Source organism: Dromaius novaehollandiae, chromosome 1 (assembly GCF_036370855.1).
Source record: "Dromaius novaehollandiae isolate bDroNov1 chromosome 1, bDroNov1.hap1, whole genome shotgun sequence".
NCBI lineage: Eukaryota > Metazoa > Chordata > Aves > Casuariiformes > Dromaiidae > Dromaius > Dromaius novaehollandiae.
In genome coordinates this window covers 59,748,173-59,763,365 of record NC_088098.1, presented here as the reverse complement: position 1 = coordinate 59,763,365, position 15,193 = coordinate 59,748,173, and the positions used below count along the sequence as shown (strand labels likewise).

General features: G+C 38.5%; 1 protein-coding gene across 3 annotated transcripts in view; it reads right to left on the bottom strand.

Annotated features, from left to right (window-relative positions):
* Nucleotides 1–15,193, bottom strand: part of KIAA1549 (KIAA1549 ortholog) — a 152,730-nt gene that overhangs the window by 23,671 nt on the left and 113,866 nt on the right. For all 3 annotated transcript variants that reach the window (XM_064514007.1, XM_064514018.1, XM_064514011.1), the window contains exons 11-12: nucleotides 5,486–5,688; nucleotides 1,974–2,098 (exon numbers count right to left, since the gene is read on the bottom strand). In XM_064514007.1, coding sequence (XP_064370077.1) covers nucleotides 1,974–2,098; nucleotides 5,486–5,688 — 328 coding nt within the window. The remainder of the gene's footprint in view (nucleotides 1–1,973; nucleotides 2,099–5,485; nucleotides 5,689–15,193) is intronic.

Below are 15,193 nucleotides of genomic sequence, written 5' to 3'. Positions count from 1 at the left end.
CAATGGCAACTGGAAAAAAATACAGCAGTAAAATTATTGTGTTTACTTTTGAATGAAATGCATAACTTGGATCAAACAGCCAAGCCTCATCTGCACAGAAAGGGAGCTGAATCTGCCATTTAACAGGCACAGAGTTCTCTACAGATACTGAGGCCAACTCTGAATGTTAAAAATTGTCTGATTACCAAATCAGAGGAACCAACTGCTGAAGAAAAGAAATTATCTGGCAAGGGCACTACTGGTAAAAAGGACACATTTTACACAGTATTTCTGCAGTCCTTGTCAGATAAATAAGATGTGGTAATATGTAACACTTCTACACCAAAACAACATGCTAAACCTTACATAAAGGTCTTTAAGCCAGATGAAAAATGAAGAGAGAAAAAAGTGGAGTTCCCTGGTAAGATGAAATGGGACAACACCAAACCAGGGCAACAGAATTGAAGTCAGATAGGTTGAAGCAACTGTCTTGCCTCAGATGAGCTCTGTCATAACCCTGTTTTATATATATCAATCTAGGCATGATTTCTGGTCCTTAGAACAAACCAAGGCACTGAAATATAAACATAGCAACAGGACAGTATCTTCTTTTTATAAATTTTGTAAAGTGTGTATAGCATATACTGCCTTCTGAATTATTAGGAGGTATAATTTTCTAGTCACATTTGCACAGCTTGTGCTTTGTTTTCTTATATGCTCATTATGGACTTATATGCTCATTATGGAAGAAAGCCTGCTCCATCACCCTTGCTCTTGCAGGAGTAGTCCAGGCTATGAAAGCTACAAACCATACATTGTTTAACCTACTGTTTAACTGGCCAAGGCCTAGTGACTACCTTACCAAAGTGACTATCTTACAAAGTGACTATCTTGCATATTCCTCTAAATGTCATTTCTTCAAAATGAACATAAATTGAACAATGCCTGCTATGACCTGAATTTCAATGGCACCGCATTCTTCAATAGCTACCTTTACATCTCAGCTGGTATTTCACTGAACACATGGGAAAACATTCAATATATGGCAGACTCTACTCATAATATGGTCAATATTTTCTTCTTCTCAGTTTCTACTGCTACCAAGGTCACATGTATTAAAAACAGACTGGGATATTACAAGCTTCTTTACAAGATATTTTAGTATCAGAACTTTCCATAGGAAAGCTATTGTGATTTAAGCCAAAGATCTGATAAATAAAGTCTCAAGCAAGGAGCAGGCCATCTCAACTTAAAAAGATCTCAGAAACAAAACTTTGTGACACAGTTAACCACACACTTTTAAACTGGAATAGAATTTAAGAAAAAATGCTTTAACTAAAAAAAAAAGAAAGTGATTTTGCAGTGTTTTATCAACTCCTAAGTGAGGAAAGGAATAGACCATATGGGACCTCCAAGATAAATGGCTGCATTTTAAGTGGTAGAAACCTGGTTCTTCATAAGAAAAATTCACCATTACTGATGTATTAGCACTGCATTTTCCTCTTTCTAAAGTATAACATCAAGGCATCCTGACACCTGAATTATATCTCATCTTTAAAACTTTTAGCTCTCTGGTCTTATTTTAATCTCACTTTTTCAAAGTTACAGTTACAGACATATGCTCATGTTGCATCAAGTCCTGCTGCGACCTCCACTGCACATATAACCATCTGCAAGATTGCTACCAAGAGAGCCACTATAACGTGTAAATGGAAAGAGGTTTGTCAGGGAGGTGCAGGAGCGAAGGGGAGGGAAATCTCCCTCCTATCAAGCCATTAGGATCAAAAGCTTGCCGGAATGAAAGAAATGTGTAGATCTTCAGTTACAACAGAAGAAACTAAACTAAAAGGGAGAGGAACAAAAGTCTCTGTGACACAAAACAGAAAATTTAATTGCCGATATGCTTTTAGAAAAAGTTACAGCATTAGAATAACTCTTCAACCTAACCCAATAAAACACTGCTACTGCACAGAAGAAAAAAAAAAGTAACACACCTTTCTTCACTGCTCTGCGTGGTTTGCCCTCATTTGCCACTGTTGATGGTCTCGCAGTTTCTTCTCCTGTCTCTCTCCCACTGGACTGTTCACTTGCTGTGGAGTCAGCGTCTGATGGCGAAACTCTGCCACAAACATTAAAAAAAACACAAAACCAAATGCTCAACACGTAATGTAAGTTTATAAAGGGGCATTGTTCTCACATGCAAAGAATCCTGCGTTAATGTATCTTGTGATGACTGCTAATATTTTTCTAAGTAAATTTGTTATAAATAATCAGTTATCTATTCATTACCATGATATTACTGTTATCACGTGTGTGAAAGTCAGCTGAAACAGGATTCACACATGACAAGACTATTAAATGATCTTTCTTCTAAAGATATACTTCAAGAAAACATTCTGCATTAGTAAGGCGCAGGTTTACTTTTCAGACAGAAAGGAATTATATCATAAACAAACAAAACTGTATACCTAATTGGTTTAATATTCAGGCTTCTGAACTTGGTATTCTCTTGTTAACACTGCAAGTCCACGTGCATATTTTCCTGTCTAGTTAAATATAGAGCCATTCATGTTTTAATGTACTTATCCCATGCAGTCACAAAACCCTTAAAATTACTTGCTACCTGCAAATTCTGAGCCCAGTCTCTGCCTAAAGAAACATATTCACAATGCTATTATTACAACTTGCCCTCAACCTTTTTTGGACACTCAGGAGACAGAAATACCATTTATATAACTTAAAATTTTTCATCTAAATCATTGCAGGTGATTACAGAAATATCTAAAGAAATAATGTGATTCTATCCATCAGAATGATTTGGTTGTAAAACTAATTATAGAGCATAAAAAAACCAAAAATATAGGACATACAGCACCATCCAGCTGACACCAAAGCCTGTCTTTTCATATGGGACTGTCCTTTGTGATAGCGTCTCTAATAATCCTTTTGTCTTTCATAGTCTATTTATGCAGGGAGTCAACCACCTTAAGTGCGCACTTGTCAGTGCACTAACCTTGTTAAGTGCAAGATTGGCTAGTGCTAGATGGACATCTGAACAAGTCTGAAACTCTCAGCTAAACGTCAGCCTGCTTGGAGTGCACAGACTAAGATAACTACACTCAGACAGACAAGTTCTTTGAAAGTTAAACCTAATGCTTGCAGCAGGCAGAGCTCCTAACTCAACTTCCCCTTTTTTCCTCTCTGGACAATGCCCTGATAATCAAACACTCTATTACATTTTTTTTTTCTGCAGGATTGTAATACTAATTACTCTTACTTATCCCAGTAAAAAAATATTACCGGGGGGGAGAGAGAGATATGTTTCTCAACAAGCTTACAGATCCACACCACTGCACCTTTCCTTCTTTTCTACAGTGGAAAGGGAGGGCAGAGCTATCTTCTCCATCATCTTTTTCACTCTGTCTTGGTTCAGCGAACAGCATGTAAGACTGGAGATCTGCTACTGACTGTTTCACCTATCTCTGCTTTGCTTTCCTTCATACTCTTTCCTCAGTCTATCTAAATTATCAGTAAATATATTACAGGAATATACAACAGTGTCAAGTCAACATCAGTCATCCTTTACGGTAAGTGCTGTGGAGTATTCAGTTGTACCCTTTCCAAAAAAAACAACAAGTCCAACTCTCAGCTGGAGCCTAAAGATGCTGTTTTTTCTTTTTTTTTTTTTTTAATTTTTTTTTAACCAATATGGAATACACCCAAATCACCACTATATTTACTGGCACGCAACAGAGTTCTGAATTGCATTATAATGAATCGAGTTCTGTATTTCCTCAGAAAACAACTGAAAACAACATAACACACTTACACTATCATTTCACATTTCAGCTTCTCCCTCAGGGAATAAATGTTTTAAATCTGAGGCTGACATGGGCACATCAGCATGTTACGGAGATGATGGTAACATCTCCACAGTTAAGCCTAAAGGGAGATTTGCACTTAATGGTGGATAAGGCAGAGGAGGGAAATTCTCTTTGTACAGCACTTTGAAGTGTTTGAATTTAGAGCCTATTAAAAAAAAAAAATGTTCCAAGTTTGATCAATTTATTACAGTCTGCAGGCAAAACATTAAAATGTTGGCTTCTGAAATTTTTCATTTTCTGGATTATTCTAGATGAAATACAGTAACATTCTGAAATTAAAATTTGTTTCTTACTTGCATATGAACACACAAACACACCTCCTCCTCCCCCTCAGTATCATCTGTCTTAGGCCACTTCTGAAATTTTAAAGAAAAATACAGGAATACTTGTCCTTCTGATTTCTATTAATTTAAGCTACATCAAAATGAGTTAGCTACACTTTCTTCCATAATTTTCCAGTACTGCCAGCCTCCCACTGAGTCATGGTAATCTATTGCTCGCAAAGCCCATGGGGAGTTAGGAAGTCAGGCTCAGCAGCTGCGAAGATGGAAACCGAGCAGCATGAAGCCCAAGTGGGGAAGATGAAGCAAGAATCTTAGAGCAACTGGGGCTTTAGAGGAAGTGCAGGAGGTTGAGCAGAGGAGCAAGCCGTGTCACAGAGACCTGCAGCACAGGAAGAACCACCAGTAGCTTCTTTCTGATCTCATTCAACACTGCCCTTGTTTGTCTTCTCCCACAGTGCAATAGCACAGAGGTAAAAGCACAGGAGCATGCAGAGTTGGAGACAAGGGAGTGAAAAAATATGAAAGGGAGGGTGAGGAAGAATTATTGGAAAGTGGAGCAGAGGGGAGTTCTGTCCTGCTGAGTTGTTTATGATTCATCATAGCACAGCTCTCCTCAGGGCTCCATGTCCTTCCCACCTACTTCCCTCCCACTTATGCCTTATTTTTTTACGCACAGATCCTTCCTTACTGCACAACTCTGTTCCACCTCCTCTCCTACAGATACAATTCTTTCTGGCAAAGCAGATTCATTTCATTTGAATCTTGGGGAAGGTTAGGAAACCACCAGTGAAGGGTGTCAAACTTTTCTCCTGTTGCACAGCTGTAAATTATCACTCCTTTTCCCAACCAAAACTGGCTTGCTGTGAGAGCAACTAGATAACCACAACAGAGAACACGTATGCATCCTCATTGGATTTTATAGCTACTGCTTATTTTTGGAAATTCTGACTTATCATACATATACTAGTTGCTATTAATATTATTAAAACACACATTGTTATTACTCATCAATGTTTTTCATTTAACTACCTGTTACCTTAGCAGCTAGGGGTCACTACAAAAAGAATGCATCAGAAAGCACACACTTTAGTGTCTCCAACAAACAAGCCATGTGTTGACTCCAACCAGTCCAGTTCTGTCCCAAAAAAACCTTTTAATTGGGCATGCTGCCATTAAGAGAAAAATGGACACCAAATTCTCACCACCTTATACTAAAGAGACCACTAGAACTCCTGCAGCTGAGGTATGTCTGCTGAAATTAACCTACAAAAACCAGTAACAATCAGACATTAATAAATTGTAAGCTACCACAATGCTGTTTTTCCTCTGTGCACTGACCTCCCTCTGTGTCGAACGGTCTTTGAAGGCTTTGAGGAAGTCTTGGACTTGGGGCTGGGCACATCTCCATTTTCAGATGGGGTAGTATCCTTAATAGGTCCTGGTAAAGGAGCTGGCTCATGGATAATCAGGACTTCATCTTTATTGTGCTGGCCCAAATGCTGCTTAGCAAAATCAAAGCCTTTCACACTGGGGGCCTGTAGCTGTAAGAGAAGAATAAAGAAAAAAGAAAGAAAAAACAGGAACCATGAGCGACAATGAGTACAAAAGCTTTGGTTAAGATCGGCAAACAATGGCCATTAGGATGATGGTCAGGACAAGGTGCTCTCAGGAATGAACATAAGAGGGCTGGAGGGAAAAGAAAACATGAGCCTGTCATCTTCTTTCAGTAGATGATACTTAGCTTACAACTCCACAGCAGCAAATCTAGTGAAAAAATGGCCTTCTGTTGCCTTCACATCCCCCCTTCCTAGCAGCTTCTTCAGATTTAATGCTGTAGGAGAAGCTTTTTGCGTACATGTGGATGCAAGGGTATACACACACCTGTGTGCAGACTGAAGCAGCTACCATTGCCAGGCCATCTTTCCATTTTTCATCAAAATAAGTAAAGTTATTTTAAATAATTTGAATAGGTCACTACTATCTTCTCCATTTTGAGCCTCTCAAATCTGCAGGGAGTCTGGGAGTGCTCATACAAACAGCTAGTTCAACCGAGGAAAGAGAAACATTCTGCAGATTTGAGTTATATGGCAGCCTGGCAATGACTTTTTAGCCAGCACAGATGCCTCCAGGAAGACACTCAAGATCCAGCCCTTAGGAACTACATACTGCAAAAGATTTTCCAGTTTAGAGAAACTAGAGATTTATCCCAGCAGTCTCATTTAGGGACTACATATTCAATTGGAGTCCTGCTTAAAAAAGTCTCAGAATTAGGCCCTTCGCTTTCATAACTGTATTTGTAAAATAACTAATCCCACTTTCTAAATGAATTGATTCAGACTTAATTGAATTAAGCCTACAAGTATCAAGTTCCCCTGAAATTTTTTTGGGCTTCTGCAAAACTAATTAAGAGAAAGCTTTTCTTGAAGTCATATTCAATTTTTAAGTAGTTTGGAAGTTGAAAGTGGAAAGAAATCTTGACAAGTCCAGCTTTCAAAGCGCATGCACATATACTCACTGCATAGCATACACAAAAAAACCTCTGTGTGTTTCTAGAGCTAATTTCCTGCAAAGCGAAGCATGTGTTGGAGTGTGTTTATGGGTGCGTCAGGTTCCAGATGTTTATATGAACCCCCTTTCATAAAGCTTGGCATGCCGACATAGCTAACTACAAACAGACTCGTCTGATATCATGCCAAAGATAAGCTTGCCTAAGGAATATTCTGAAACAATCTCTTCAAAATATTTTTTCAGTAAGCAAACATTTTCCAAATGGTTCTTAAAAAGGACTTGCAGAAGAGTGAACTACCTAGTTAGACCAGTAGATGGCAATAAAAGCTCTCCTGTAAAAACTAAGAACTCAGAATGGTTGAGGTCTTGGAGTTCATTTTTCATAGGATGAGTAAGCTTATTATTTGAACAGATGATCTGGATGTCTTCCACTATATTCCATCTTCCTTAGGCTCTACAACAGCCCCTTCAATTCAGCATTTTGGGTGATTCGGTTATTGAATTTATGCAAATCACTGCAACCACTGATTCAAGAAGGCACTGTTGATGTAGATCAGGTGACGGTACAACTGTTTCTTTATTTCCTGAGTCGTAGCCACCTAGTGAATCCCTCTTGAAACTTACTCCCCCTCAGGGTTTATACACTGTATTCATGGTCTTGCTCACTTAAAGAAATCCATAATATTTGTCATGCACACATCTTCCCTGTTCTCCTCTATGCACTGTCATCCTTTTTGGAATGGCCTCATTTGATCTAAGTTCTTAAACACATCCCTTTAATCATCTTCCTTTTGTGTGTTTTCTCCCCATGCTTACCCAGCTCTTCTTGATTAATACCCCTTACTTCTGGTCTGTACCTATCAAAACAGCTCCATCTTTCTGACACTTGCTTGTCCCTAACCTTCCTAGGCATGCCATTTACAGCTCTTGCCTTTAATTGTCTCTCTCCACCTTACTTTTCCTTCCAGTAAAAAAGTTTTGACCTGAGGTGTCTGATAGCCTCTTTCCTGCCTAATGTTCAGAACATCAAGTCTATCCTCATCCCTCCTAGTTTCAATAGCGATGAAACAGCAGAAGACCTAACCTTCCTCCTTAATCTTCAGCTTAATCTATGACCTATTTAAAACATTATTTCCATTCCCTTTGAAGATAATTCTGTGTATGACATCCTCCCTTTGAACCACTTCAGTGTTTCCCCTTCTTCTAACCTTTCATACTCCAACCTTCTCGGCTATATAGCCCTGTTTCTGATTCCCAGTTACCACATCATGTATTTCACTGACTTCTCTCCTCAAGCCTCTTTTGCTCCATCAATGACGAGGAACTTCACAACGTGCTGGGTAAAGTTCTTTCATAGAAAATCTGGTGCTTCTTCCACCTTTCTTCAGCACCCTTGAATGGACTTGCAAAGTTACTACTCCTTTTATAATAGTGTTGTGAGGCTGGGAGTTGGGGGGGTGATGACACAACACAACAACCCTAAAAAAGACAAACGTTCTAGTAATGTTGGAAGTACTAATATATCTTTATCACAATGGATGACACACCCAGTGGCAAAATTCAGATTGCTGAGTGTCTCAAGCACACATTTCAACATATCTTAGAGCTAACTCTAACTTCCTAGATTTGTAAACCCTTTGGGGGAGTAAAACAACATGTATTTTTTTTAAACATCTTTAAACTTGACTGTAGAGTCCTATTCTTAGCTGCAGTCTAATGTAACCTTTTGTCTAAGCACACTTAGAGAAACAGATGCATTTGTGTGTACATGTACATACATCAGAGCATATGTAAGCACAAATGTTTATCTGCAGACAGACCACACAGAAGCTGTATTAAAAGACTGTTAGTACTACAAACACTCAGACTCTAAGAAATGGCACAGTTAAAATTGTCTGAACAGTCACAAGTGGATCCTCTCATGCATAAGCATTGCAAGAGACTTCAGTTATATAATCATATATCTATTTCTTCCTTCTTGCTCTCTCCTACTCTGCTGGATCTTTGGCATAGGCTGGACCTTCTGCTATTAGTCAAAGTTGGGTAGAATAGAAGAATGTTTTTTGTAGAACCGGGACACCTATATAGTTTTGTGCAAAAGTTGGCCAACGTGAATGATGCAGGGGACGTAGGAAGAGAAAGTATGTTTTCTTCTACACAAATGTGCAACTAGGATGGCCGAGATTTTGCCAATGGATTTCATGGATATTTGCTGGCAACAGAGGAATGGCAAACCTCAGATACCATTGACTCATCCCAGAGCTCAAAAAGAGCTCACCCCACACATCACAGAATGTGTGGCTCTATTTTCCTAGAGTCTCAGGCAGCTTAATTCCTCATCTGATCTTAGTCTTCCTTGCCAGGCAGATCTAATCTCTCCAGCCCACCTTCTTGCCCCTCTCTCCTTCTCTCTGCCAGTTGCCAGTCCCACTTTGTATCACGCAGTAGCTGCAGGCCAACTCTGGCAGACAAGCGAGAACAGAGGCTCCTTGTTCTCTGCTTCTTTATCTAGCCTCATAACAACCTCTTTCCTCTTCGCTTTTAAGGTACAGCTCTACAGAGTTTATACACTCAGCACAGGTGGAACCTTATGAGAATTTAGGTGGCAACCTTTAACAAGTCTCTGCTGAGCACATGCAAGCTTCCTCCCCAAAGTTTTATAACTTGGTCAGAAATGGGCAATTCCCCACAGAACTGGCAAAAGCATCTCCCTCACACAAAACAACCTCCTGGTCCCATCTCCCCTTTCCTTCCCTCCCCTGCACCCCCAAAGGCAGAGAAGTTGCACTACAGCTTCTCTAAATTTCTAAGACTATTTTTTAAATTTGGGCAATGAACTATATTTTCTCTTAACCTTGCTCTTTGAAAGAACAAGTTGTTGTTCTTAAAAAAAGATTCAGTACGAAACTAGTATCAGGATGGAAAACTTCTGCCTGATTGATTCAAATCTGGCAAAGCCATGTACAGCTGTACAGTAAGATTTCATGATACTTCTTACTAAAAGAGCTTAAGTAAAGTTGGCATTACCAGCTCCAACCAATACATGGACAGTATGAGAGACTGTAGGCATGTGCATATGTGTGTACATATGAAATGAACATGAATAACAAATACAATATCAAAAAATACATATATGTAAAAATATGACACCTGATTGAATATAAAGATTGTCCTCAACTCAAATAGAAATAAGTAGTTTTTAAAAATAATGTCTATTATTTGAGATAAAACTAGAAATATTAACACAATTTTGAATGCAGAAACAACATTAGGACCCTGCTGCATTAAAAAAAAAAAAAATTACTTTTCCAATTTCTCACTCCCTAGACCATGGCAACATTATGGCTTTCACTGAGAATCGATACTCACCAAAAACTACATTTTCAGTGACAAGTGAAGGACACTGAAACACAACTCTGCATTCTGCAAGGCTAGATAGTCAGATCATTGAGATCCAGTGGAATAAATGAACAGTGGTGTTCAAGACTGAAAAGTTTCCTTATATTTTCTTATCAATTTCTCCATGCTGGATGCTGATTTTCTTTCTTTTCTTTATAACAAGTTATATACTGTAACAGACTGGAAGACTGCTGCTCAGCTTACCACAGGTAGTCAGAATACCATGTGCTGATCAGTAATTTACTACTCAAACTAACCAAGGAAGGAACACAATCTCTTTTTAAGAAAGAGCACACACTAGTGCTGATACTGCTATCTGTTCAAGCACTGAACAGAACTTCAGTCTCAAGGGCCTTTGCCAAAGACTGCATATAACCAATACTAGCAATACTTGTTTTATATGTAATTTGTTAGAGAGGGCTTTGATTTGTTGCATTTTTAAATATACATTTGTGAAAGGGAAAATATAAACTACTATGAGGTTTATCACCAACATGAGCATGTATGAATTAATGCATTATTAAAGCATTATAATATTATTACAGGAATGCAGTACTTGTGGAAATCTAAGGGGAAGAAGATTTCAAATTGGAAAGTCGAGTCAGTTTTCTAATTCTGTAGTTAGATACTGAGTTTTTAAAAAAGCTTTGAAACTCAATTTTAGAAAAATCAAATAATTTCTGCAAAAGCCTACCAACTTAAAGTGTGCACACCTTGGTAAGGAATTATTCCATGACAGCAGCTAATAGTTTCAATACTGTTTACATCACAGAAAGACTACATAGTTACCAATATATTGCTTTCCTAGACGCAGATACATGCCAGGAATGTCAACAATTTGTTTTCTCAAGGCAGCAAAACTGCACATGCAGGTCATTGAATAGTTTCAGTAGAAAGCAGCAGAGAAAAAATACACTTACTCAGCATTCTTCCTCTAATTAAAAGGGGTTTTTTTGTTGTTCTTTTTTCTTTTTTTAGGAGTAGCAGCAGCATTTGAATTTGGACATAATATGAAGAACAATGTATCAAAGACAATTTTTTATTGATTTTATATTACAGTTTTGCCTTGTTTTTTATAGAGACAGAAGCACTGAACAGAGGCTGTTAAAATACATTTCTAATGAAACGAAGGAGCTAAGCATGATTTCAAAAACAGTATTTTAGTGTTGGCACATAATCTATGAACGGGACTGGAATCCCTGTAAAGAAGCCCTGCTGACTTATGGCCTTATTAAATGCTAACACATGGAATTCTACAAAAATGAGACGATAAAGAAACTTCACAGAAAAAAATGTTTTCACATCTACTAATTTATATGTAACAAGGAAGTGAGAATCAGTTTGCTTGACACTAATAGGTGCTGAAGCCCTACATAAGCAGTCTGATTGAGATTCCTTAAAATTATTAAGCATAGGAAACTTCCTTCCACAATGTAAGATTCACAGCACCAAATCTATCTTTGTATTCCAAGGACACCACTGCACAAGGAAGCGTGAATTCACTGTATTACTCTCAAGATGCACCAGTAATGCCAAATATTTACAACTGCTACAGCAGGCTTGCTAGGGTCTTCTTAATTTTAACTCACTTGTTCAGCATGTTCCTACTATTCCCTCTGAGATATCGACTACTACTTCCTCCCAAAGGGATCATTCAACCAGCTTCTCTGCAGTGACTATCACTTGAGATTTTAAAACACCTATCAGTAAATAAGATTTTAGAAGTACTGAGGCATGTTCACCTTTCCCATTCAGTCTCGTTTTCTTATTCAGCTCATTATTTCATTCCCACCCCATATGCACATACTTTCCATATTTTTGTTTACGTGGCTCCCCTTCAACACAAAACCCTTCGGGATCACCATGGGGGACTGCCTGTAAGGTATGCTTAGAAATTATATATGCATACAGTGTTTGGATTCAGTAACAATAATGCATATGTGAGTAAAGGCACAAGAGCCCTGTGTTGATCAAAAGGTATGTTAGAAGATGACACAGAAACAGAGCTGTCTCTCCACTGCCTCCCCGAAAATACTAACAGGCCCATTTGTATTTTCAGGTCTTCTCATGCAGTGAACACAACTTGCCTATGAAAATGGGATATGACCAACTTGTGCCATAACCACAAACTCTTTCCTGGCCTACTTTTAAAAATTATAGCAGCATCACTAGGAAAAGTGCAGAGAGATTCACAGCTGCTGGCCTAGGAAGAGACTTCTAACTGAAACTAAAAAGGTCTTTAACTATTTAAATACCTCCACTTGATAACCATGTATGTAAGGAAGAGAAAAGTTTGCCTTCTGGTGGTTCATTTTATCACGTTTTGGTGGGATACCATCACCCTCCCATTATGACTGTGGCAAGCCTCATTTCAAAACAGCAGGATTTTAAGCTCTAAGGGCCAAAAGAGTTGTACACGCAAAGTGCTGTGCATTTTCTCATGTTGGACCAACTACCTCTTGCTACAAATTCTTTCTCACATATATTGTCACAACAGCACTTCTGTCAACTATCACCATTACAGGGAAGAGTTCAGGCAGTTCAGCAAACACGTCCTTGTGGAGAAGGACCATGCTCATGGTTGCAGAGGATTCTACCATCAAGTCTGGGAAAAGTGGAGCAGTGTATCACCAGAACCGGCATGAAAAACCAGGACAACAAGCCTTTAAAAAGCTAGTGTACATCACCTGGCCCTCCTCTCATCCTCTAAAAAATCAAAACTGGGGTTTCCAGCTCACCACTGTACAAATATGAAGTAAAGAATGAATCCTGCAAGAAGTACCACCTCAGGAGTCTTTGCCCCAGGAGTAGGATTAAAAGCAAATAAAGAAACCCCCAAATTTACAAAAACTTCATAAAGCCTGAAATTCTTAAAGACTCCTGTTCTGAAATATTTTCTTATGACAGATTCTTTTCAGCAGTTTTGATCATCCCCATCCTTCTCTCTGCATTTTCTCCTGCCACATTAATGTTACTGTGACAGCTTAGTAAATTTGACAAAATACAAGAGGGATCATGTTACCGAAAGCCCGTAACTCTGAGTACATCTATGCCTACGGGCTGCTGGGATAACAGCTGTAACAGGCAGAATTTTGTGTCTGGATTGTACATAGTTTTAGCCTTCCTTCTCAGACAGCAGTGCCGCAGGGTGGATACGATCTTAAGCACACTTTGGTGAGGCCCCTTCACACACTACTTAAATGAAAGTAAGTTAGAAAATGGTTGCCACCTTTAGAGGGAAGACAGGTCACTGCTGTCTCAGCTCCACCAATCTCTTTTCCATAACCTGATTGTATCAAACAATTATACTCCTCAAAGGCCATGTAAACCAGTCTGACATCAACTGCAAGCTCTAACAGAGGCAGCACACTTCAAAAAATTATAAATTAAGGAAACTATTTTCTTAATTTGTGAAGCAAAAAAATACCTTCATACCATGGCTTTTGCTGTCGGGAAAGAGCACGTACACAACACATTCCAGAAACACTTTCTCTCCACAAATAATGAGGAAAGTGCTAACAAACTTTAAGATAGAGTGTAGATAAGCAATTTTAATTTATTTTTGTGTTGGTATTTTGTTGGGCTCAGGGAATGAAGATAACACTGTGGTCTTATAACTCAAACATTTATATATCTTAAATGTGCTTTCATTTTGTTTACAGTAAGCCCTTTCATATATACTGAAGAAAATCTACTTGCTGAAATGAAGCTACAGTTTTTTTTTTCCTGTCTTCCTTGTCTTCCTCATTATCAGTGACTAGTGACTAATTTAAAACCAAGGTAAATCTGTTGCTCACTGCAGGCCCAGGGATCCTTTCAAATGATGCTGCCACTTCATGCAGGGAAGATAAGCTAAATGAATGAGTCACCTAGCCTATCAGCTCTGTGGCTGCAAAAGGCATCCAATGACTTTGTCGCTTTGCTACAATCACAATGTAAATTGCAAAGTATTTTTAGTGAAATTTCTCACTGTTCTGCAACAAGTGAACAGCAACATTAAAACCTTGGGCAACAGTGATTTGACACAAGCGCATTTCCTTGCTCCCAAAATAGCTAAACTCTAAGGTAAACGTTCTATCACCTTTTAGTAGGAAAATTGGGACATTTCCCCACTCGCAATCTAGCCCCAGCAGCCTATTATATTTAGGACACTCTACAGTTAATATGTATTTCAAAAATGGATTCTTTGGGTTTAACTCCTTTTCAAAAGTAGTCACTATATAAATATCGTTGTATGAATCCATGGGTCAACTACATTTTGAATAGCATATGCAGTTCTGTAGTCTTCTGCTCTCAAAAACGATTGCAAAAAAAAAAAAAAAAGAAAAGAAAAGAAAAAGAAAAGAAAATATTCCAGTCTTTTCAAAAGCTAATTCAAAGAAACAGTTAGTTCAAAGTTGAGTTCAAAAGAATGGCTAAGTAAATTCGGACTCCACTGGCTGGAAAACAGATGACTGAGATAGGAATACAGCAGAGATGTGTAGAACTAGGACTGGCATAGAGAAGCTGTCTAAAGATCAACTGTTTGCTGTTAAACAAAACAAAATAAGATGACATGGTTCATATAACATGCTGTGGAACTCACTGTCAACAGCTTAGATGGGTTTAGGAGAAGGACTGAACAAGTTCACAGAAGATAAATCCATAGAGGGTTGCTAAACATCACCACTATGGGGACCTGAAAGTCCATGAGCCACAAATGACTGGAGGCCAAAGTGTCACTCAAGGCCAAGAGGCATCATATAAACTTGCCTTGTCCTTGTCCCCTTCTATAGACTTGTCCTGTTGGCACCGGGCTAGCTGCCCTTTTGATCTGACCTCCATATGGCTACCTAAATCTTTCTAAAAAAGCAGATGGTGACATGTCACTTTTTTTTTCCTACCAGTATAAGCAGTGCTTTTAAGTGTGGCATTTTAGATCCACAATTTGTCAATAGTTACTCCACATTATAGAAGAGTTACCACGAAGAGCTCCTGCAGAGGATCTGCCATCAGGTAAAATGAATTTCTGAGAAGCAATTAATCTGTTGAATACTGTGTTGCTTGTTAGAATCCAGCTATTGACTCTAAAGCAGCAGAACCTGTAAGCCCATTTCAAAAATAATATTTTGGATAGTTAGTTAGGATCGCTATTAGAAA